The sequence below is a fragment of the Lonchura striata genome, chromosome 2, assembly GCF_050655825.1.
Source record: "Lonchura striata isolate lonStrDom1 chromosome 2, ASM5065582v1, whole genome shotgun sequence".
NCBI classification, from domain to species: Eukaryota; Metazoa; Chordata; class Aves; order Passeriformes; family Estrildidae; genus Lonchura; species Lonchura striata.
This window is the reverse complement of record NC_140704.1, coordinates 72,804,135-72,828,506: the sequence shown is the minus strand read 5'-3', so window position 1 is coordinate 72,828,506 and position 24,372 is coordinate 72,804,135. Positions and strand designations below refer to the sequence as shown.

At 39.2% G+C, this 24,372-nt stretch overlaps 1 protein-coding gene across 10 annotated transcripts in view; it reads left to right on the top strand.

The window, feature by feature from the left end:
- Window positions 1–1,381: 1,381 nt before the first annotated feature.
- Window positions 1,382–24,372, top strand: part of RECK (reversion inducing cysteine rich protein with kazal motifs) — a 65,163-nt gene continuing 42,172 nt past the window's right edge. For 4 of the 10 annotated variants that reach the window (XR_014952762.1, XM_031503957.3, XM_085571560.1 and 1 more), the window contains exons 1-7: window positions 1,393–1,575; window positions 3,765–3,823; window positions 7,668–7,742; window positions 9,846–9,882; window positions 16,870–16,955; window positions 18,628–18,675; window positions 19,724–19,765. Coding sequence is in view for 6 of the 10 variants with exons in the window: in XM_031503957.3 (XP_031359817.3) it covers window positions 1,497–1,575; window positions 3,765–3,823; window positions 7,668–7,742; window positions 9,846–9,882; window positions 16,870–16,955; window positions 18,628–18,675; window positions 19,724–19,765 (426 nt within the window). In the remaining 4 variants the exon portion in view is untranslated. The other 6 variants (XR_014952763.1, XM_077785456.2, XM_085571565.1 and 3 more) reach the window with 5 other exon arrangements.

Here is a 24,372-nt window from a genome sequence, read left to right as displayed (position 1 = left end):
TTCAGAGAATTTAAACCAGCCCACAAGTTCAGCCCTCGTACTAATTTTCCTTTGGGATCTGTTGCCGCCTCGTGGGCTCGCCGTGAATTTTAAGTCCCAAAATAGAAAATTAGCAGAAGTTAACCTTGGATTGCGGGGGGAAATCCCAGATACTTAACTGACATGTAACCTCACTTATGTTAAAAATGAAAATTTGTCCATCCAAATTAAAATGAAAAAATAAAATATTTATTTTGCAATCAAATTCTATCTAGCCAGCCACAAGAAATGAACAGAGCCGAGCCCGGGGTCAGCCCTGGGTGTGCAACAAAGAGGTCAGCCTCAGCAGAGGTTTTCCTCTATGCCCACACACCTCCATCCTGGCATAAGCGGTTTTTATAGGAAAAATTCTGCCTGAGGCTAAGATTTCAGCAATCAGTCTTTTCTTTCATTCAGAGTCCATAGGTTAATGCTTGGGGCCAGGGAGGCCACTTCAGCCACTGGATACACAAAGTATTTCAAGCACAAAATATTGCTTTAAAGTTGCCTTACAATCATAAAAAATCACAGAATGGTTTGGGTTGGAAAGGACCTTAAGGACCGTCTTGTTCCAAATCCCCTGCCACGGGCAGAGACACCTCTCACTAGACCAGGTTGTCCAGAGCCCTGTCAAATCTGGCCTTGAACACTGCCAGGCATCCATAGAGCATCCCTAGCTCCTCTGGGCAACCTGTGCCAGTAAGGCACTTCCCTGTGAGTAAAGACTTTCTTCCGAATATCTAATTTAAATATCTCTTCTTTCAGTTGTAAGTTATTTCCCTTTGTCCTGTCATTATCTGCCTGAAGTCACTATCCCTCCTCTTCATAAGCCCCATTTAAGCACTGTAAGGCTGCAACCAATGCTTTAAAAGTGATGTCTAGAATTATGCTAATAATTCAAGTACTATATAAAAATAGAAATAAACTAAATCAACCGAGTCTGTGCCCCCTTCTCCTCTCCTTAGTATTCTTTTCAGACAGAGTCCGAGTCCTCCCTCCGGGCATGGCCCTGCCGCTCCATGGGCCGGGGGGAAGAAAGGCTGCGGGATGCCTACGGCCCTGGCAACACAGAACGGGCGCCCGCGGTCAGCCCGGGCGGGCCGAGGAGGAGGAGGAGGAGGAGGAGGAGGAGGAGGAGGAGGAGGAGGAGGAGGAGGAGGAGGAAGAGAGGAGCAGGAGAAGGAGGAGGAGCAGAGCCCAACGCCCCCCCGCACCCGGCTCCCGCTGGAATGACCGCGGCGGCCGGGCGGGGGCGGGGCCTGGCGTGCGGCGCAGCCAATGGGGCGGGGCCTGGCGTGCGGCGCAGCCAATGGGGCGGGGCCTGGCGTGCGGCGCAGCCAATGGGCGCGGCGGGCGGTGGCGCTGGCTCGGCGGGAGGGGGCGCTGCCGGTGGCAGATCCCGCCCGTCCGTCCGTCCGTCCGTCCGTGCGGCGGCTGGGGGGCGCCGGGCGGGGTCGGCGCGGGTTCGAGACCCGGCCATGGTGGCGGCGGCCGCTCGGTGGCCCTGGGCCCTGCTGTGCCTGGCGGCGGCCCCGCTGTTGTGCCCCGCGGCGGCCGGTGAGTAGCGACCGCGGGGGAGGCAGTGAGGGGAGGCGGCTCCGCGGGTCCCTCTCTACAACATGGCGCAGGGGCGGCGTCGCCGGCGGGGATGGGGCGCCGCGGGACTCTCCCGTCCGGCCGCTGTCGGGGCGGGATGCGGGACTCGGGGAAGAGGAGGGACGCCGCCCCGCCCGTGGCCCGCGGCCGGGAAGCGACAGCGGTGCCGGTCCGGGCTGGTGCCTGCGCCGGCTCCCCGCGGAGGGAGAGCGCCCGCCGGAATCGCTGCGGCGGATCCGGAGCCGGGGAGAGGCAATCCCACAGCCTGCATAGCGGCCGGAGCTCCGGCATCCCACCCGGCACCGTGACCTCGGGCACAGACCTCCTCGTCCGCCCCAGCGGATCCGTGCCTGGGGGCCGGGATGTTGCCTTCGGCTGTTACACTGCCTGCGGATGAATTCCCAGGATTGTTGCTTGAAATGGTCTAAATGACACCAACCTGACGCGGTGTCAGATCAGACTGTGTGTTCTAGAGCTCCTATTCCTTGTTTTCAGTAGAAGAGCGGTATCGAACAAGGTACTCGACGTTTAATAAAGAGAAGGATAGCACATTACAGCTGTGATAGCAGATGTCTTGGCAATTTGTGCTTATAGCCCAGAATGCCAGTCATGTCCAGGCTTCCCAGAGGATGGATGCTCCGTTCCTGGATTTGTTCAAACCAGTCTGGATGGGGCTCTAAGCAGTCTGGTCTAGTGGAAAGTGTCCTTGCCCTTGGCAGGGGGTTTGGAACTAGCTGATCTTTAAGGTCTCTTCCAACCCAAACTATTCTAGGAATCTGTGTCCATAACTTCCTGACAGGACCAAAAAAAGAGTGGTGGAAAAAGAAGCGAGCTTAAGACAGATATTGGAAAACACCTTTTAATACATAGATGACATTATTGTCATAGGAGTAGAAACTACAAAACATGTAATACTTTAAAGCAGAAGAGACTGCAGTCACTAAGACATTTATGGGCATTTAATTATTCTGTAGTTTTGGTTTCTAGTGAGGCTTAGTTCTAGGTGGGAGACCGTAAAAAACTAGTGGAATGAAATACGAGAGACTCTGGCCCAGCTTTCCACTGATAAACCTACTAATATTGCAAAGAATTAATGCCCAAGTTCCTTCTTGATGATTCAGTCAAAATCTGTTTGGTAAGGTGTTGTGAAAAAGACTTTTGTTGTTATACCAGTGTGCTACATAGTTCAGATGCATCTCAGCAGAAATCTGTAATCATTAAATGATCATGTGTATGGAAGTAAAAGCTTTCAAGGACACCTCTGTCTGTTTTCTAAAACACTGGAACACACAGGAAAATGAGGATGAAAATGGATATTAAGGCACTGCTCAATTCATTTTATATTTGCCAAGCTTAACCATGAATGAACAAAATATTTGAATGGTAGGGGGTACAAAGCACAGCAGAGTATAATTCTAAAAATGCTGCTTTAAGCTTCGGTCTTTCAGTGACTTCTCAGTGCATCAGTTGTTTTTTCTATTTTTTTTTTTTTTAACTCTTGATGTGTTCATAGCTATGTTTGTTCTGTGACTTCCATCCAGTCAGACAAATCCAGTGTTAATCATCCATCACTAGTGAAACAATTTACAGTTTTGTTCCAGGGTTTTTAGAACAGAGAATTCAATGAGCACCTATGTGAAAAGAGACCCCTGGTCTGATTTCCTTCACCACCTGTTCTTAACTGATTCTTGCACTTTTAAGATTCTGTGAGATGATTCAATTTACAAAGGCACACATTCTCTACAGAGATTTTTGGCGAGTTTTTTGTTTACTTTTTCATATTTATTCTTTTTTATATTTCCCCTGAGTTAATAAATTAAATTGTCTCATGAAGGAATTTATCATGTGCCAAGCTAATGCAAGTTAACTAGCAGAAATGTGACTACAGGCAGAAAGGCAGAGAGATCTCATTTTGGTGACAGTGAGTGTTCAGAGGTAACTGTGAGACTTCTTGTAAAGATCTTCATCATTTTCAGAACAAAACTTTCTCTTGTTCATTTTTTGCCTTTTGGGAAGGAATGTTTCCCACAGTCATATGTGGGTCAGAATATTGTCCTGATAGAACATCAAGTGTGTACTTGTGTTCAGTAGTGATGATAAAGTATTTCGAATCTTTTAAATATCTTTTCCCTCTCCCTGCTTTTCCATAGGCTTGTCTTGTTGTTACCATGCAAAGGACAATTTAATGTGCCGTGATGTCTGTGAACAGGTAAGCTTGTTTTAAATTTAACTCCATCAGAGTTGAAATTGTGCCTTTAGACAATAATGGAGCAACATTAAGTTCATAAGTTAAGTTTATTAAGTTCTGGAGGCTGTGTGTGAGTTGTGAGATGTAGTGGTATCAAAATGAGAACTTTGAAGTTTTAGAACCATAGTCCTCTTTCCTTTTGTAGTGGAAAATGGGTTCTGTTGAAGTTGATGAAAAATAGAAATACCAACCTAAGGCCACAGTTTGGTCGAGAAGTGATATGCACGTTAGGAAATTTTACAGAATTTATGAATCTTACATGTTTCTAAGTTCTGGGGAGTTCAAACTGAAGAACAAGATGCTGGTATTATTCTTCCTTCCTTCAGGTTCTTGCTTGTCCAATAAGCTTTTCATTATGATTTTGGCTTTGTAAATGCAGCAAAAATCTCACTTACTCTTTTCATAACACTGTTTGTTCTGAATTCAAGCTTGAAAAGTATTTTTCCATAACTTATGTTTAGATTTGTACCTGTGGGTAGTAATTTGTACAGCTTTGGGTGTGTGTGCAGTTACATTTATTCATCTATGTAAGAATTTTACTTCAGTAAAATTTACATTGATGTAGACACAATTTGGATATTAAAGTTTTGTGATTAAGTTTATATTTATCTCTGGTTGTACTAATAAAACTTCCACTTTAAATTGCACTTTCCCCTCCCTGATATATCTAGAGAATGCAATGAAATCTTCTTTCAGCTTTCGTATTGTTAGGTCAAACAAGGAAAAGTCTTACAGTCTCTTTGTGTAAGATATTCTCTCAATTCCTATAATAATTCTTGCAGCTCTTCCAGCATAAATTCATCTCTTTTAATGCAGGTAACCAAAACTATACATGGCATTATTAAAAAAAAGTGTGGCACTCAGTCTTAAAAACTGTGCTTGAACTTGGATATAAGAGAAAGTTATCCATTCCTATATATAAAAAATTTGGTGAATTTAGTAGCTGCAGTGATACAGCATTTGGAATCATCTTCCGCTTTCTTTCTTGTGTTTCATTGGTTTGAAGTTTCCACTTTATCATGTGAATTCCTGTTGGTTCTTCGTGAAAGACTGCCAGCTTTTTACTGTCAAATTCCATCCCTATTCTGCTATATTGGTTCTAATTATTACATAGTTTTCTGTGAATTTTGTAAGATACGCTGTTCTGGCTTCATCTGGATAATCTCTCTCAGATAATCAGCAGATCCAGAATCTTAGTAGTGAGAGGTCTAGAAAAAGTCTGAAGCAAGATTGGTGCCTCTCAAAGTATGCTATAAGTAGCTGGCTTAGCTACTTACATCAGGCTAGTGGCGTCATTTTCTGTGTGATCCTTCCATACCGTACAACAGGCTGACTGAAGGAACTGTCTGCTGTTATTTTACTGGTTTTCATCTTCTGTAACTTTTTTGTGCAGCTGACAGGAGGAAGAAATTTCATGGCTGTCTGTGGATATGTACTTGCAGATTAGATCTGGGGCCTTGGAGTAGATGAGGAAGAACAATTTGCTGAGGAGCCATCCTGGCTTAACCAGCAGACTGTAAACAGTGCCACCAGGAGAAACACTCCCTTTTGGAGGCACTCACCCGCAGAGGAGACTTTCTGGCTAAGGTCCTTTGGTTTTCAGGGACTCAGATCTAGGATGTTGCAGGAATCAAGAAGTTTTTTTGACCCTCAGACTGTTACCCATTGTCTGCACATCTATACAGACACTGGCAATAGTATTTAGGGAGGCCTTGCCTGGGAGCCCAGGGACTAGGGTGAAAGGCACGGGACACCCAGTGATGTAGCCTTGGATCCTGGCAGTTAAGGAAGAAAGCTTGATTAAGGGTAAGGAATTCTTTTAACCAGTAGATGAGCTACTGTGAGACTTTTGAAAAAGTGAATGTGGATTACAGATATGTTTGTCAACTAACATAATTCAAACATCTAATCATTTTGCATTCCTAGTAAGTATTACTCCAGTCTTCGCTTTAGTATCATCTCCTTTTCATGATTATTTGATTAAACATAGATACTGTAGCAAGGAATAAGCAGGCCTCTCTTTCTTCAATTTACTTTTTTTCCCCTAAATTTATTTCTGAGAAGTTTCATTGTGATAAGTTTCCTGTCAACATTTATCTTTATACCGTTCCAGAGGACTCTATCCATAGCCTTCTCCAAGCATAAGGACTGTTCATCCCTGCTCCCAGGAAACCACCTTAATGTTCCAAGAATCTGATTCAGATAAACAGAGAAGTCATTAACAAGCTTTGGTGCAGAAAAGATATGGTATAGAGAGTGTAGAATCAGGGAAATGTTTTACAAGAAGAATTTAGACCTTTTGCCAAGGCAAGTAAGGTTATTTAGGGAAAGACAAGGCTCATCTGGAATTGAGACTCTCAGAGGAAGTCAAGGGTAACAAGACATTTGCTGAAGGCAGTGTGTGATTTAGTGTCAGTAAATCATTCCTGGCCAACCTGGTTTGATAATAAGGCTGGATTTCTGGATGAGGGGAAAGGTGTGGATGTCATTTGCATTGTCTGTAGCAAATTGTTAAACATTAATTCACTCAATGTATTTGTATTAATTTTAGGATCTTAAGGGTTTGAGGAATGGGCAATTAGATGAGTAAAAAACTGATTGTAAAATCAGGCTCAGAGGTAGAGTTAATGGGTCCTACTTTGCCTTCAGGCTAATAAGAAGTGGAATACCAAAGGGGTCTGCCCTGGCACCTGTCCTGTTTAACATCTTTGTTAACAACCTGGACAAGGAAAATCTCATTGAATTTTCAGGCCATATGAAGCTGAAAGGAAGTGTTGATAATCTTAATGGTAGGACTGTCATACAGAGGGACCTGGACAGATGAAAAGAATAAGCAGATGGACACCATGGTCTGGTCTTGTAGTTTACCCTTCTTTGAGCACGAGTTTGAAATAAATGATCTTCTGAGATCCCTTCTAAACTGAATTACTTTATTATTCTATGACCTCAGAAGAGTCAAAATACTAATACAGTTCCTTTTGTGCTCTCATTTCTGAAACAAATGGTGATGTTCTCTTGATTTTCTTTCAGTAGGTTTATCATGTTAGAAAAGAACTGATAGTTTATAGTGTTAGAGTAGAACAAATTTAGAATAGAACTGTAATGTATTTTTGCTTCTGAAATTCATCTGTTTCAGTTATATATAAAATATTTCTATTTTCATATCACACATTAATAGGTCTCTTTTCATTCCTTTTGTTGACCAGTTTCTTGTTTTAATTTATAAATAAGCCTTTTTTAGACTGCTAAAGGAACAACATCTTTAATATCCTCAATTGTATTCCATCCAGTGAGCTCCTGGGTTTTCAGTTTGCCTGTGGGTACTGTGCAGTCCCCTGTTCGTTTTGATTGTGTCTTTAACTAGTGTCACTTTTGTTCTACCTTTTTCCAAATAAATTACTTGTTTCAGGGTTTTCCTGAAGTTTAATTGCTTAAGGTCATGTAACATGTAACAGAAGGTTAATTACATAAATAGAATTGTATAGTGTTTTGTTATGTGCAGCAGAAATCCTCTTGTTAACGTTGCACTTCTACATTCAGGAGAAACATTTTGATTGAAATGTTTGAGGAGAAAATTCTCATTTCTTCTAAACAGAAAAAATTGTGTCTCTATAAAAAGTGAAACATATTTGAGAAACTACAAATATATAAAAAGAAATCTTATATCTGAATTCTGTTAACACTGTTAGGCAAAGTAGTCAGACTAGATATTGGAGAAACTAAAGCCAGTGAAATCAATTTTTAAAAGTATTTTATGTGCAATGGCACATTCTCTACATTTAAGATGTGTTTTGTTTCTTAACAGATTTTGTCTTCTAAGAGTGACTCCCGTTTGAAGCACTTACTGCAGCGTGCACCTGAATATTGTCCAGAATCAATGGTAAGGCTTGCTAGAAAAGCTGTTCAAATGAGACTTAACCTCAAATTAGGATTTTTTTTTTTTTTTTGTAAAGCCATCATAAATTATGTTACTTGCAATAACGTGGCATGTATAAGCTATAAAATGCAATGAAAATCTTATCTATGTTGTAAAAATTTGTGCTGGGTGATTGTCACTTGGATGTTAATGGTAGTGACTTAAATTAGATTGTGCCTTCCAACATGTATGGCACAAAGCCATGAAGTCTTGGGCTAAGACAAGAAGGTAGCTTGCACCAAATTGTTTATGGCCTTACCTGAGAAACTGAAGTAATGCTTTTATTGAATAAATAAGATTATTGTTTCCTGAAAGTTCTGTCGTGTCACTAAAGTTCTTTAGTTTCACTAAAAAGAGTGTAATCTGCTGCCTCCTGTAAGGACAATCTAATCAGGGAATAGATAAGTATGGTCATTCAGACTGTAAATTTTAGAGTCTCATCTATAACTTAGCACCCTTTTGAAGTCAGAAATGCCTGCTTTCTTCTGGTAATTTCTGTTATTTCTGAACAGTATCAATCCTGTTTGCAGCAAGCCTAAAACATAGCTCAGCTAAAACTCAGCTCAAGTGAGCCTAAAATGCAGCTCAAGTGAGGAATGTGTAGGAGCAGTAAATCTGGGAATAACTAATATAATAATGTAAATTAAAATAATAATTTAATCAGCAACTTCACAGGATTGTGTTCAGTTATAGATCCTTTCCATGTGTGTGTCAAAGTTCCTTCGGTTTTTTGTTTCTGGGGTCAATAGCTCTAAGGTCTCCAAAGGTTATAGGCAGCTCCTGGTATGAGTAAAACCTGTCATGAAAACCTATTGAAGTGATGAATAGCATTTGGTTTGGTACTGATTTTCTTTATCTTTGGTTCCCTGATGAGTAGAATCTTATCTGTACAGTAGAGAACTGCTTCTGATAAGACACCATTGGATATTATCTGAAAGGGAGAAAATGACACAATGGTTTTTATAACTCCCAATTACTATCTTTATAAATGACAAATCAGCTGTCCAGTGTGGATCTTAAATTAATGTCACAGAACTGGTAATATCTGGATACATAAAATAGTTAACCATTCAACAACCTTATTTGTTGTTCTCAGATATCTCTTATCTTGTTGGACAGGTGTTCTAGTGCCATTTCACTGATGAGCAGATGGGTTTAGATTTAATCAGATGGTCAATATTCTTGAGCACTGGTTACAGACATTGTGTTGTGTGTATTCTTTCAAGGAATATGATAGGAAGGGTATTGCCTGGTATTAATTTAAAAAGGAACTCTCAACACAAGAGGTGATTTTTTTTCTTTGATTCATAGATGCATTTAGTTTGGAAAAGACCCTAAAGATCGTTGAGTCCAGCCATTAATCTCCTCATGAAATAAAGGAAGTTAGATGAATCAAAGGGATGGAACTTGCAGAAGTAGCAGCTCTTTACCATCTGTGTTTGATCTTGCTTTGGCTCTTGTCTAGGTACAAAACTTCCACAGATAAAGAGGAAGATAGCATTAGATCATTAAATACAGATCCATTGCAACTTTGGAAAGTCATCAATTCCTGTGATGATGGGTAGGTAGATAGATAGATGTGTCACTGTGTGACAGTATAGTTTGCTGTGTGAGATTGAAACACTTTTAAATTTTTTTTAAATTTGTTTTCTGTGTGGTTTTGTGTGTTTAGGGTATTTTTAAACTGGTGGGATTGAATGCCAGAGCAGTGAGCTTCTCCATAGGTCTTAGTCCTGGACAAATCTTGTTATTTAAGTTGCTGTTTAGTTCTGTGAATGCTGATGGAGAGAGCTGACTATGTTGTGTATTCTAGATAACTACACTATGTTCTGCACCTGCAAAATGCTGCTATTGATTTCACAGTCTGTGCATAGCAGCCCCTCTCATGGAAGGAAGTGGTACTCAGCTTCTATCATAGCACTTCTTTAAAATATGTTTAAATATAAGAATTCTTCCAATCAGATATTTAAAACCCAGTGAAAAAATGCTGAAATTGCTGGTTTGAGTCTGCTATAACTCTCTTATTCTGTGGACTTGCTTTTGCTTAATTGCATTTTTACTTTTCAGAGAGAAGTATGGGGTTGTATAAATTCTTCTTTGCCAGGTAAGAAATACCAGTTGACTGACTAATCATGTTGCTTTTTCACCCTGTCTGTTTTGATATTGTATCTGCCACCTGCACGTATAGATTTCATAATAGTTTGCTTCTATTATGCATCTAATACAAACTGTGTTGTTAAGTTTCCTCTAGTATATAATGAGTTACTTGTGCATTTTATTAATAGTTTTTTTACCTAGTTAAAAATATTTAATGTTTGTATAATTAAACATGTTCTTCTGTGACAAATCAGGGAAATATCAGCATTTCTTTATTTTCAAGATTTTTTGGGTTTTTTGATTTTGTTACACCTTAACCTGATCTACAAAATGGTTGATAATTATGACTTTACTCTAGATGCACCATAATTTGAACAAAAACAGTAACACAGGGAGATAGTAAGAATGAGGCAAACAATTTAATTGCAGGTGCTCAGATTATGAACCAAACTGCTTAGTACAAGTGGATTTAGAAAGTGTGACAGGTTGAAGCTGGCCAAATGTCAGATCACCCACAATAAATCATTTATTCATTTTCCTCTGCTGTATTTAAGCAGAGAGCGGGGACAAAAACTCATGGGGTGAGATAAAGATTAGGAGAAATGTGCTTTAGGGGCAAAGCAGGCACAAAACTTTAAAAGGTATAAAGAAAAAAAAATATCAACAGAATTGAAGGAAGATAATGAGAACTAAAAGAAACCTTTAGAACACTTTTCTCCCCCTCCCCAGCCTTTTTTCCTTCCCACCAACAGCACAGGGAGACAAAATATGGGATTTTTAGTCAGTTTACCCCTTTTTAAGATCTTTCTTCAGTTCACTTTGGGAGAGGAGTCTCTTTTGCTATGCTATGAGGTCTTTCCTGTAGGAAACAGTTCTCTGTGAACTTTTCTAATGTGGTTTTAATTTTCACAGCTAATAGTCCACCCAGAACCTGCTTGCAATGTGAGGTCCCTCCCACGGCTTGCAGTCTTCCCACAACTGCTTTTCAGGGGCCATTTATTTTATGGAGTGCAGTTTTTAAGGATGAGCTGTTCTAGTATAAAAGCAAGGTCCTCTTCCTCTATCTCTGAAAGGAAGTGTTCTCTCTCTCTCTCTCTCTCTCTCTCTCTCTCTCTTTCTTTCTGTTCAAGCCTCTCAGATCACAGCTTTTCAGCATCCACACGCTCCAGCATGAGTGCCTTTTTCTCATGGGCTGAGGGTGAATGCTGCATTCCCCCATGCACTTCCTGAATCACTGGGAAACAGTTCATAGTATTATAGTCCTCACCACAGCTTGCAGAAGAATCTCAGCTCTGGTGCAAGGAGCACTTCCTCCTCCCCCTCCTTCCTTTGCACTGACCTTAGTTCTGCCATGTTATTCTCCTCACCTGTCTTCACCTTTTCCTTTTTCCTGACTTGGGAGAGAATTGGTATTCATAGGTTCATTTGTTCTCAAGTGCTATTAGTTGAAAAGATTTTATTGAGTTCTGCAGCTCTGAAAAATTGATTTCATCCAGGCTTTGCATTGGGGAATTGCTTGCTGTGCCTCTCGCTGTTGGTCACATAGTCCAGGCCCCACAGGAGTTTGTGTCACCAGGATGCCCCCCTGGTGACAGGATCTTGGCAGCCAGGATGGGGCTCAGCTGCACCACTGGCCACACCTCCAAGGGCAGAAAGAGAGCTTCCTACGATTTCTTCTTTCTTAAATATGTTATCATAGAGGCATTACAAGCTTCTCTAATTGGCTTAGCAGTGTGCCTGTTCTCAGAGCCAGCCAGCGGTTGGTTGTGCCAGGCATGGAGGAAGCTGCTAGCTGCTTCTCACAAGAATTACTTCCATGGCTGACTCTTTCCCTCTTCACCAAAAGTCAAGTAATGCAAATCCAGCATAAAAATTTAAAGTATAAATCACAAGATAGGGCTGTAATGTTAAAAGATGAAATCAGGCTTAACTAGTCCATTGTATCATGTGTGATTTCTAAAAGACTTTGAAATTACAAAACTAAAATGCTATAGTTGGAAAAGTGGGAGTGAGGAAGAGGAGGCTGTAACAGTTTTACAGCATCTGCTCAGACTCCCCCACCTCCTTCCTGTCCCCCCACAAGGCCTTGGAGGCAAACTATTCATTCCAGTGCTTGTAAACAGACTTTCTCTCTTATTGGTTACAAACCTATGTGCAGTTGCCTGGTTTCCATCCTGTTGGAGTCACAGGAAAGCTCCCACAGTAGGTGTGCTGTGAAGGACAGGTACAGGAAGATGAGAAGCAGGAGTTGCCCTTTATGTGAAAGCATTAACTGGATTGTATGGAGCTCTGCCTGGAATGGCTGATAAGCCAGCTGAGAACAGCCTGTGGGCATGGGAGTGCATTGTACAGAGAGCCTGACATGGGTGATGGCGTGGGTGTCTGCTGCACACTGCCTCATCAGGCTGAAGTAGTAAATTAGACCTTTTTTGTACAGCTGGAAGAAGTCTTGTGTTCACAGGCCTCATGTTTATGGGCAGCTTTAATCACCCTGGTATCTTTTGAAGAGAAAACAATGAGGGCACAGGCAATCTACTTGGAAGAATGCCATGGGCCATGGAACTGGAGAAAAGGAGGGTCCAAGAGAGACACTTGACTTTCAAAGATCACCTTATCCAAGCTCCACTTAATGTATGGTGGGGTTGGAAAAGCCAGAGCCTATCAGGAGTTGATCCTGGTGAATAACGTGATTGGCAGCTAGAAAGCTTCTTGAGCTGTATCAGTAGAAAAGGAAGACTGAGAAAAATGAGAGCCTGCTGCTGAATGAGGCAGGAAATGACGCTAAATAGCCTGTAGTCTTCTTTGCCCCAGTCTTTTTTGGTAAGATGAACCTTCAGGAATGCTAGGTCCCGGAGATCAGTCGTAAAGTCCAGAGCAAGAAAGACTTGTGTTTGATGAAGGAGGATAGGGTTAGGTGTTGAGAGGGGATAATGAGGACTTTGAAGAAGAAGGGAAGAAAGCAAGTTCACTCCTGTCTCTAGAAAGGGCAGGGAGGACCTGAAGATCTCTATAGGCTTGGACAGTTTAATCTCAAACCGTCAGAAGGTAATGGAGCAGATCTTCCTGCAAACAATTTCCAGACACAAGAACAAGAACATGATACTTTATAGTAAGCATGGCTATATGAAGGAGAAACTGTGCTTAACCAACTTGATGACCCTCAATGATGAGATGACTGCCTTTTTAGATGAGTGGAGAGCAGTACGTGTTATCTATCTCAGCTTCAGTAAGGATTTCACTGCTATTTGTTACGACTTGCTTATAGACAAACTTTTGAAGTGTGAGCTGGATAAGTGAGCAGTGGCGGTGAAGTGAAAACCGGCCAAATTGATGTGCCAGAAGGTTTGATCTGCATCACGGAGTGCAGCTGTAGGCCAGTATCCCAAGGGTTGATGCTGGGTCTAGTCCTGTTTTACATCTTCATTAATGATGGGACAGAGTTCACCCGCAGTGTATTTGCCAGTGATGCAAAAGTGAAAGGAGAGGTTGCTAGACCAGGTGGTTCTGCTGCCATTCACAGGGATGCTGATTAACCAAAGGAATAGGCAGACCTCATGAAATTACAGAAAAGGAAATGCAGAGTCCTGCACCTGGCAAAGGCCCCATGCTCCACAGCACACAGGAGGCTTGGCCAGCTGGAAAGCAGCTTGGTAGAAAGGTACCTGGGAATCCTGGTGACCAGCACATGGAGCAAGATCCAGCAATGTGCCCTTGTAACAAAGAAGACCAGCAGCATCAGGACTACATCAGTGAAAATGTTGCCAGCAGATCAAGGGAGCTGATCCTTCCCCTCTACTCAGCAGTGGTGAGACCACATCAGGGATACTGTGTCCAGTTCAGAGCATTTTGGATGAAAAGCTATGAACACTCTGGAGCAAGTTCACTGAAGGGCGACTGTAAAGTGATTAAGGAGCTGGAACATATATGAGGGCAGGCTAGGAGTTTAGTGTTAGGCAGCTAGATGATTTGTTATGGCTCAGGAATATGTATGGTACACATGAATGTGATGAATTATCATAACTGTAGGCTCCGGTCAATTATTTGTGCAGTGAAGGTGTATTTTCATTTAGAAATGCACATAACTACCTTGATGACAAAATTAATTTACAAGTTACTGTATTAAGATTGAAGTTCAGTGTTTCTTGAGAGTGTGACATAAATTTAGTCACAAGTTTGTCTGCTGGCTGGATATAACCTGGAGAGAGGGCCAGTTGCCAAGAAAACATTAACAACAGCTGAAAATTATCAGCCTTCTTAATTTGGTGCATATTTGTAGTTTGTTTGATTCTTTTATCACCGTTTAGTTCCAGTATGTCTGAAACCACAGGCCCTGGATTGCATAAAATATGGATGCCTGATTACTCAGTGGTGATTGCTCATTGGTGACACTGCTCCTGAAGCTGTCCGGCTGTATTTACCATGTGTTTCTCCTGGATAAGCTAGTTATTGCAGCAGAGATTTCTGGAAATCTTTTTTCATATTGCACATGATGTTTCTTTGATGTTTTTTTCGATTGCTAATGCCTTACATTATCCTACTAATAAATGTTCTGCCAAAAATTACTGTTCTGATTGAAAGGAATCCCCACACAGGAATTTATGCATAAATTACTGATGTGTTATTTTATGTCTAAAACAGAGCGCAGTGAGTGGTTGATTTGGCCATTAACTGTACATACGTAGGAAAACCTAAATTCCAGATTCCTGAACACTGATTGCAAGCTACTCATGTGTGCACTACAGTGATCTCTTTGACACTGTCAAAAAGATGCTTAACTCTGAAAAACTAATTCTGCATCCCAGTTGGGGAAGTGAAATGTGAGCTGTACTTGCAGTTGTTAGTGACCTTCACAGCTAGTGTGAATTGGAAAGCTGAGGCAATGCTCTGAAGAGATGTCAAGAGGATTTTGAGAGTCTCCAGAAGGACATGTGGATCATGGGCCTGCAGAGGGTCTGAACCATTCTGATGGTCAAACTGCCAATACAGGCTACAACCAGAAGCTGTAGTGCACCTTTGCCCCTCTACTCCCTCCACCTGCTGAGCAATGCTGCTACCTTACTTGCGTCAAGCATTAAGCTTTGTATTTTAATAACTGTTATGCATATTTGAATGTCCACAGGGAATGTGTTCATTTTGCTTTGTGCAAATTTTTCTCCTCCTTTATAAATTTGCCATTAGCATTTTCTTAATTTATCCATTGGAATGTCATGAAAGACAGATGCTGGCAAGACTTTCTATGCCACCTGTGTTTGTAAAGTCAATCAAGTGTGTTTGAAAGGCAATTTTCTTCATTATAAATACCAGTTGGCCATTGTTTTCTATTGATTGCAATTATTTTTTATTCATTTTTTCCGACACTTTTTCCCAAGTGTTTTTGTAGCATCTTTAAATTTAAGATCTTACGCCTAGCTCTTTCACTTACCTTTTTTAAAGCTGGACACCCCATGTGGCTCTTTTAAATAGGCATTCCCAGTAGGCTTAAGAGCATTTTTAAATTCTAACTTACTGGTTCTTCTGCTTTCTGCTTTTTTATTTCTACATAAAGAAATAAATAATTTACATAAAGAAATAAATAATAAGCAGTAACAAAGTACTGCTTTACTTTTTAAATATTCATAACAAAAATGAGTGGTTCATTTGAGTTAAATAATTCTACCTCCTGGCCTAAGAAAAGGAATGTAACAAGTTTGTCACAGCTGCATAGATCAAACCTTCCCTTTATTTCTGTCTTTAAGGTTACAGGAGAAATAGATACAGGAATACATTTGTTAATTTTATTTATGGTGTTTGGAAAACATTAGAAAATCTGTATTTATTATTAATTTAAGAGGATGAAGCATCTTATGGCAGCAATTTGCTTCTTACCATATTTCTATGTTACCTTGCGGTAAGAAATGACGATCATGCAAACAGTGAAAGAAATGGATTAAGAGAGATGAGGAGATGGTAAACTTCTATTGGCAATAGTTCTGGCTATGAAACTGTGTTGCTGGGGAGATAAATGACAGACAAAGTGTTGTGGAAAGTGTAGGCTGCTAATTACCACACAGTGTTTGTTCATTCTTCCATTAGTGGGAGAGAGGGGAGAATCAGAGGGCAGTCGTGAGAAAACCCATGGGTTGGTATAAAGGCAGTTTCTAATTTAAAAATGGAAGGAAAAACAAGAAAGAAAGGAGAAAAAAAAACCCAAGAAAAACAAGTAAAGCATTAAGAAAATAATTGCTTATCACCAACCAATACCCAGCCAGTTCTCAAGCAGGGACAGCCCCTGCCATCCTCAACCCCCAGCTTTTATTGCTGAGCATGGTGCCATGTGATATGTTAGCTGGGGTCAGCTGTCCTGGCAGTGTCCCCTCCTGACCTCTTGTGCACTGCCAGCCTATTTTTGAGTCCCTATGAAAAACAGAAAAGACCTGGATGCTGCCTGTATTTGCAGTAACTAAAACATCTCTATGTTATCAACACTGTTTTAGTCAGAAGTCCAAAACATAGCCCCATGCCAGCTCAGTTGAAGATATTTAACTCCATCCAGACCAAAAACACCACAGGAAGTCTGGAGAAAGAGCACAGAACATTTTCTGTGTTGGCAAAGTTGGTAGATAAATGTGCTATTGAAACAAACAACAGGGTATATCTGTAAGAGATGATGCTGTAATGAGATTTTTTTTCCTGATGTTTTTTGTTGTTTTATATTTCAGATTAGATAGATAATCCAAATCTGGTATTTCCATTGAACACATAAAGCAGTTTACATAAAGCATCTTTATCCTCAGTGTGTGGAAGGTACTTCATTAATTGCTAGTTTCAGCATTTATGGAAACACAGACTTGTGGTTTTTCCTTGAAGTTGGTTTGGAATTCCAATAAAATGTTATCTATACATAGGCTTCTTGAATGAGAACAGGATTATCAAATTTGAAAAGTAGAGGGTAGGGAAAATAATGGCATAGTTTCTCTTTCTACTTTAATTTAAAGTCTGTCATCTTTTTTCCAAGGAGTTTTGAAGAAGTCCGATGGGTGGGTTGGTTTAGGCTGCTGTGAGCTGGCTATTGCTGTGGAGTGTCGGCAGGCGTGTAAGCAGGTAAGGCTTTCACCCTACTGTCTGAATCCAGGCTGATTCTGCAGCTCTCTTTCGTTATGCTAAGCTTACTTCTCACTTTTTGTCACAATCCCTACATAAAAATTGCTACTTTAAAATAATGTTGAGTGAAAGGCAACACGTGGCTGATCTTAAGCTCTTTTTTTTTTTGTAGTGTCATGTTTAGTGATACAACATTGTGGTTACAACCCCAAACAGATTTTTGTGCCTCTTCAAAGAGGTTTTTGTTCATCAGATGAAAGAAAAGGGGGTTTTTTAGTGTTAATAGAGCCAGTGCTTTTATCAAATTTTAAGCAAATTTTGTAAATTTAGCCATGACCTTTTTATTCAAAATCTGTGAAGCATTTAGTGATCTTTTCCCCTAAATATGTGTTTGTGGCTTTAAAAACATCTTCAAAATCTGGGAGCATATTTGTGTTTATCATCATCCTTATAATTCATTTGTGGAGCACAGATGTACTTAATATTCATATTTGTGAATGTTGCCTGTGTAGTCTTATTCTTGACCAAGCAGCCTACTGCAAACTGCCATCATAACAAAAAAAATTCTACTTTCACCCAAAAGCACAAGGTTTAAACTATGTGGCAAGAGATAAGCAGTGAGTACAGAGGAGTGTGGGAGAAAGGTGAGGAGTGAGTAAACAAACTGGATACTTATGATCTTCAGAAAAGATGTGTGTTTATTCTCAAATGCATTTTTAAGCCATGTTTTCAAATATGTCCTGATGCTTAAGTGTCTCTAGACCTGGTAAAGGCATTTCTGTTTATTGTAGTCTTACTAAATTCTGTTAATGTAATATCATGATTGTTACATAATTTCTCATTATTCTCTAAATCAGATATTGTATTGTTTGATTGCAGACTGTTGCTTCAGAATCTCAGCTATATTTTGTACTTTAGCAGACTCTGGTTAAAACACTTCCTATTCTTTTTTTTCATTTATTCTAAAATCTAAATACCTGCCAAATATTAGAGATAATGTGAAATATTTGGATTTTAATTTTGATCCTTAAAACTTGAGGGGATTTTGGAGTAATTTTGAAGGGAGTAATATAATAGGTCTGAGGACAGACTTTACCCAAGTGTTTTAAATTACTGGAGGGGAAGTAATATGTTAGTAGTAGTTATAGTTTTGAATATTTGTCATATGAAAAAGGAGTACGAGATTTTGTGTAGAACAAAGGAATCTGCAGTTTGTGGGGAGAAATTCTGCAACTCAGTTTACTGACAATAGGAACCTTAGAAATGAATATACAAGAGGGATGAGAATGGAAAGCGACTCACAAGTTATAAATCAGCAGGGAAAATGGGGAGATCTTTATGCTCAAGCTCTTCCATTTCTTAAATGCTTCCTGTATTCTGGAGTCTGGCAAACCTTTCACAAAACCTAAGTTGCTTTGTGTGCTTCTGCTATCAGCTAACTTGGTGCAGAAATATGAGGGTTTGGATTTTCACTAAATGTCATATTAATAGTCCTGGTGTCTGCTCTTTTTTCTTAAAGCTTTACATGGATTCTTTAGGTTCTTAAAGGAACTTTTTTAATAGATCATAAATCCATTGTTATTGCAGTAAATTTTAAAGTAGAATAGTCTTTATTTTGTGATATGATTTTATCATTTTCTACTACAAATGGATAAATTTATCTATCTTTCAGGCTTCTGCAAAAAATGATATTTTAAAGGTCTGCAGGAAGGAATATGAGGTATGTTTTTGTGTCTGAATATATCTGAAAAAAAATCAACTTTTATATCAATCATTTTATAAGTCCTGTAAAAATATCCTGTAGAAGAGGGAAAATTCAGTCTTCTTAGAGCTGTGTTTCTGAATGTGCTCATTTTCATATGAATGTAAATTATCTCTCTACAGCTTTTATAAAAGTATAATCACATTCTGTAAAAATGTTTTGGATTCTTTAGACTTGAATATACCTTAATTTAAATGAAAAAGTTGCAACTTTCAAATTGGATTCCCAAAGAGTTTATTTCATAGGCGTTTGGATCAAAGTCAGCATTTGTTGTGATCATTCAATCTGTCAGAAACCTTTCAGCTTGGACAGTGAGAGTCAGCTTAAAAGTGACCTAATGAAATAAACTCAGGAGAGAACAGCCTTAAGTATCCTATCTGAATATAAATAATTTCGGTGTGTAATTTTTTGTAACATCAGTGAAAGTATTGATGCTTGCAGTTATTTTTACTGTTCTGCTCATAAAATTACTCATCAGGATATCTTCAGAAATCTGCCTTTACCTATATTCTTTTTAACACAGTGTATGGAAATGCTATTTTGCAAGGACTGCTTTTCTTTTGATCTTCATCTTAATTAAAAGCCAGATTCCTTCCACCCCCTTTTATCTAATTTCCTTCAGCCCTAAGTTAGATAGTCCTGCATCAGTTCTGCTCCTAATCAACAGTTCGGGATATGACAAAACTTTCCTTTCTTTTGATTTGGGCAGAAGTGGAGCAGTTTTCCTGTTTTTTTTCCAGGGAGTATTGAATTACTTTTTAAAAATTTATTTTCCCTTTTGTCTTTTTATCTAAACAATTTACAGAGTGTTTTCCTAGACTCTTCACAGTGGAAGTTAGCATGGGTTGAAGTTGCTGTAGCTTTTTCTCTTAGAAATGCACTTTCATTTTAAGTAGTTCTGTCTCCTTTCATGCTATAATATGCTATACTGTCAACATCTGCAAGCTTCTCCTCTATTATGCTGGTCTGTTTCCTTCTTTTTTTCTGGATTTCTGCATTGCTGTAGGAGGTTGTCCAGTATGGGTTGAAGGAGAGCGGGAGAGGAAAGGTAAGAGAATAAAGAATGACTTCAAAATGGTCATACTTGTCTTATTTACTTTACCAGTTTTTATCTGGAATTTCGAAAACTGGACGTCTCATTCTTAATCAGGAGCGATCTTGATTTTATTGTACAGAAAACCTTAATGCTTGGTATCTGTGCAAGACTAGAAGAGAAGGAGAGGGAGAAAAATCATAGTAGAAAGTATCAGTCTTCTGATTAGGGAAGAAGGAAACTTTTTTAATGAGGACTAGGTGTAGTAGATACAAATAGTGTGTCAGGGACAGAAATTTATGTGCTAGATCTTCAGTTATGATAGAATTTTGTATGACAATGATTTTTCATATGTAGCCAGGCTTTCAGGTGCTCATGGAAAATAATATTTAAAATACTCTTAAGAGGCTCCTTGGTTGAATTAAATTCAAGGAAGTTATGCCTAAGATTGAAGATTCCAAATACAACTTTTGGAGGGAACCTGCAGTTTCCCACACCCTGTCATTCTTTCTCTTTTTAAAAAAAAAAATTGTTCTTGCCACTTTGCCCTCTGTAGTCCATGAGTAGCTTCTGTGTCCTGTACTGTACTTTGCAGTCCATGGAGTTGGCTGGGGAAGAACTGAACTGGGGAAGGAATGGCTACTTCAAACTGAAAGAGGTGACATGAGATCACAAGTAGCATGTGAATTACATAAATGCTGCATCATACATAGTGTTTGGTTTTGTATTTAAGAATTCATGCTCTGCTAAAAATGAGGATCCAATTAGAAAATTAGTTTGCAGTATGGATAATAGTGTTTGGTAATCAGCTCTCAGGTCTGTTGCTGAGGTATTTAAGAATTAAGTACATGACATAAAAGTAAAAACTCTATGAACTAAGGATGTAAAATATAATTCTGTTTTTTGTAAACACTCTCATAGCCTACCAGTCTTCTTAACTTACTTATCTTACCCATATAAGGATTTCCCAGAGAATTTTCACAAGCTGCTTAGAGAGTCTGAACTGTGCATAGTACACTAATGTAATCTTCTGTGATTAGGGAAGCGACTTTGTGCCAGTCTCTCTTCAGCCTCCCATTAAGTTAGTGAGGGTGAAGAATGAGGTAAATCTTCAGGGGCATGGCAGAAGGTTCAGAGCAGTGAAAAAAGCCAAACTCCATGCTGGAGCTGTCAAAAGTTTGAAGTCACTGAGTCTCAGGTTGTGCAGTAGCAGAATCACTTCAGCATTAATGTGCCAGCCTTAATTGAAGATGCCTTTCCTGCTGATCATATATTTCTGTATTCCTTTTACTGTAAATATTTATTTTAATGTGGAGATTTTACGCATTTCAGAAAAGTATTGTGTTGGAATAAGGTATTCATTTTTTATCAGTGCTTTGAAGATGGCATGTCCTGTTAAACAATTTTTGTTTTCAAGTAGCACTGCATACAGAAATGAATACATTTTACACAACTTGCCCAGTATTTTTGAGTGTTACCAAAAGGTATTTTATTTGCCTTCTTTTGAAGGTTTTATTCTAATAGTCCTTTTTTCCATCTTCTGCTTCTCAGATACTCATTTTGTCGTCTTCATTTTTCCTCTAGTTCTGTGAACCTCAGTTCTTTTATCTTTCACTACTTCTTCCAGCTTTCTGCTATCCTGTTCATCTTCCTCTAAAAAGAAGGTAGGTAATAGTCAAAGGAATAAGAAGAAATAAGTGGAGATGGTACGGATTGCATTTAGGATTTTCTGATTTTTGAATTTTTAAAACTTTCATGTAAAGTGGGGGTTCATTTTTTTAAAAGACCACATGGAATACATGCTTGGAGGAGTAGCTAGAAATACTTCATTAATCTTAAAATAAGCTGTAAAGGCATTATTACTGTGATTAAGATCCCTTTTTTTCCTTCTGTGCGTGGAAAGAGTAGCACTAAAGTTTCCATTAGATTGCAGCTCTTGAGTCTGTGCACTGCATATTGTGAGTTGACCTCTTTGAATATTAAGAACTCGAGTTTTTACTTCATGTGTTCCAAATAAGACATATCAACTTCTCTAGTTAATTGGCACTGTGAGAGCTTTATTGCAGCTGAGCACTATTAACATCTCCCAAGCAGTTGAAATGCAACTGAAAATGTCACCACTTATTTAGACTCTGCTCTTAAAACTACTTTTGGTACACAGTAGTGAACACTTGACGTCCCTGGATGGTTTAAAGGTAGTTTTGCTATTACAGATTTGAGCACTCTAGGCTAATCTCACTTTGCAGCTTTTAAACACAGAAACTTAAAATGCAGTGCCTGCAGCTTCATGTACTGTAATGGGGATTCACAAAAGTATTCACTCTGCTACGGTATTGGTTTGTTTTTTCCTTCTAGGGTCATATGATCCTGCTTTTTGTTGAGATTTTACTGAATGCTGACTATTAATTACCCCTGCTGAAAAATGCAGTAATCAATTTTTAGCTCTTATCTAATTGTTTGTGTGGATTATTCTGAGACAATAGATAATAACTCAAGGAACTGTTTGGGACATTGTTTAGCTAAAGGTTCCTAAACAGTTTTAATGAACTCCTAAGGCACAGGACTGTGGATGGCCTCTGGAAATACTGCTTAATAAATTCAGGATGGACTCTAACCATACACTGCACATTGTAGATAACGTTATTGTCATCTACTGGTGCTTTTTGTCTCTATTCTCTGCTGTTCAAAGAAGGTTGATAGAACACTCGGTGATCTTGCCAAAATTTGAGTTCCTGTAAATTTTTTACTATTTCACTGTGCAAATGTTTTCAGTCCCTTACTGGTTTACATAATAGAGGAAAATCTTGACCTTACTTGTTATTACTGCAAGTTATTAAAGCTTTTAACAGATACTCACCATCATTTGACACTTCAGCTGATTCCACTAAACATTAGTATGCTGTTACCTTCTTTTATCTTCTCTCAATAAATTCAAAGATTAAAGTAAGTCAAGAGGAGATCAAGAGGGTTTTCTTTTCTGTTCTTAACTGCACAGAGTTAAGCATTTTCCTATTACATTTGTTAACTGTAGGTAATACTTATAAATTAAGATGGCCTTAATTGGGTAGGATCTAGATTCAAATATTTGTCATGGTTAGGTTGCCCAAGACAATAGTACTGAAGTTATTCTTCTGCCAAAGTTAGTGGAATATAGATACCATGATAATTTTTAGGGAGGAAAATATTTTTTGTGGGTTTTTTTTCAAAATGCTCTTAATTTCTGGTGTGAAACAACACCTTCATTGTTGCTTTTCATTCAAGACACATGATGCAGCCATTTAGAAGAAATGTGCTTATAATGAAAGCATGCCTCACAATGCAGAGGACTTCTTCCTTCAGCAAAATGTTATGTTTTTATGTTGGGGTGCATGCATTTTTGCATTTTGAGCCGTTACCTGCAGCTGATGAGCTCCAAAAAGAGCGAAACCAGTTAGGTCCTGCAGTACTGGCTAAAATCTTCCTTCAGGGGGATTCTGGTGGGGAAGATTGAAGAATGTTCTCTGCTGCATAAACCTCAACAGCCTTTTTCAATTTCCATTACACCAAAAAGAAATCCTTGGGAGTATTTGCTTCAAGGTGTACATGGTTGTGGTGCTCGTATCTGCCTGCCACTTTCCACTCCTTCTGCTTGTAGTCTCACTGGCTTTAATCACCAGGCTTGGAAACACCTGGCTTTAAAAAAAGAGAAGTCTGAAAGATGGGACTTGTGCACAAGTAAATAAAATAATTGTGTTTTAGAAATTTTTATATTGCCATCTTTGTTTACTTAATTTAGTATTCAACACATGTTAAAAACGGAGTGTCAGACTGTGTGTACACAGCCTTTGTACCATCATTTTCCAAATCCTGATAACTTAATCATTCCTTTAAAGAGAATATACTTTTATCCTTGTTTGGTTTTTGTGTTGATTGGCTGGTTTGGTTTTGGTTTTCCTTACCTATATCTGTCTTTCACCTTTTGTTTTCTGTGTCTTTCTTCACTGCCAGTTCACTCAAAGATTCCGAAGGAACCTTGAGTGGGCAGAAAAGCTGGTGACCTCTTAGCTATGAGTGCTAATTTAGTAGAGATGTGGTGAACCTTGTATTCTGAAAATAATTTGCAGTTAGTAATTCAAATCAGACTGACTGCCTAATGCTGTTAGCAATTTTATGTATGTGATTAAATGCTAATTTTGAATTTTTTTTTAAGATTATCTCATATCTATGTAGCTATACCCCTCACATGTGTGAGGGGTATATGCATAAATATAAACTGAGCATTACACAAACCTACCCAAAAAACAAAGCAAGCACCCTCAACTAGCATTCTAGTGGTGGCTACAGACACTACAGTTTTGTGAAATGTGGTGAGTTGCTGTAACAACTCAGTGCAGCTGAACTTCTTTCCCTGCCTTCCTTCAACTGCCATTTTTCCACACACATTCCCTCCCCTTCCTTGCCTTACTCTGCCTTTGGCATCTGGTAGGTCCTTCTAAAAAACAGTATCTAAAAAATGCTTCTTCTGTTCTGACATAGTATTATACCTGTCAATATCGCTGACTTAAACCCTAAGGGATGAGAAAAATGAGTTTTCATCGGGTTTAGTGAGAAAGATCAGGTCATGACAAAGTGAAGTTGTAAGG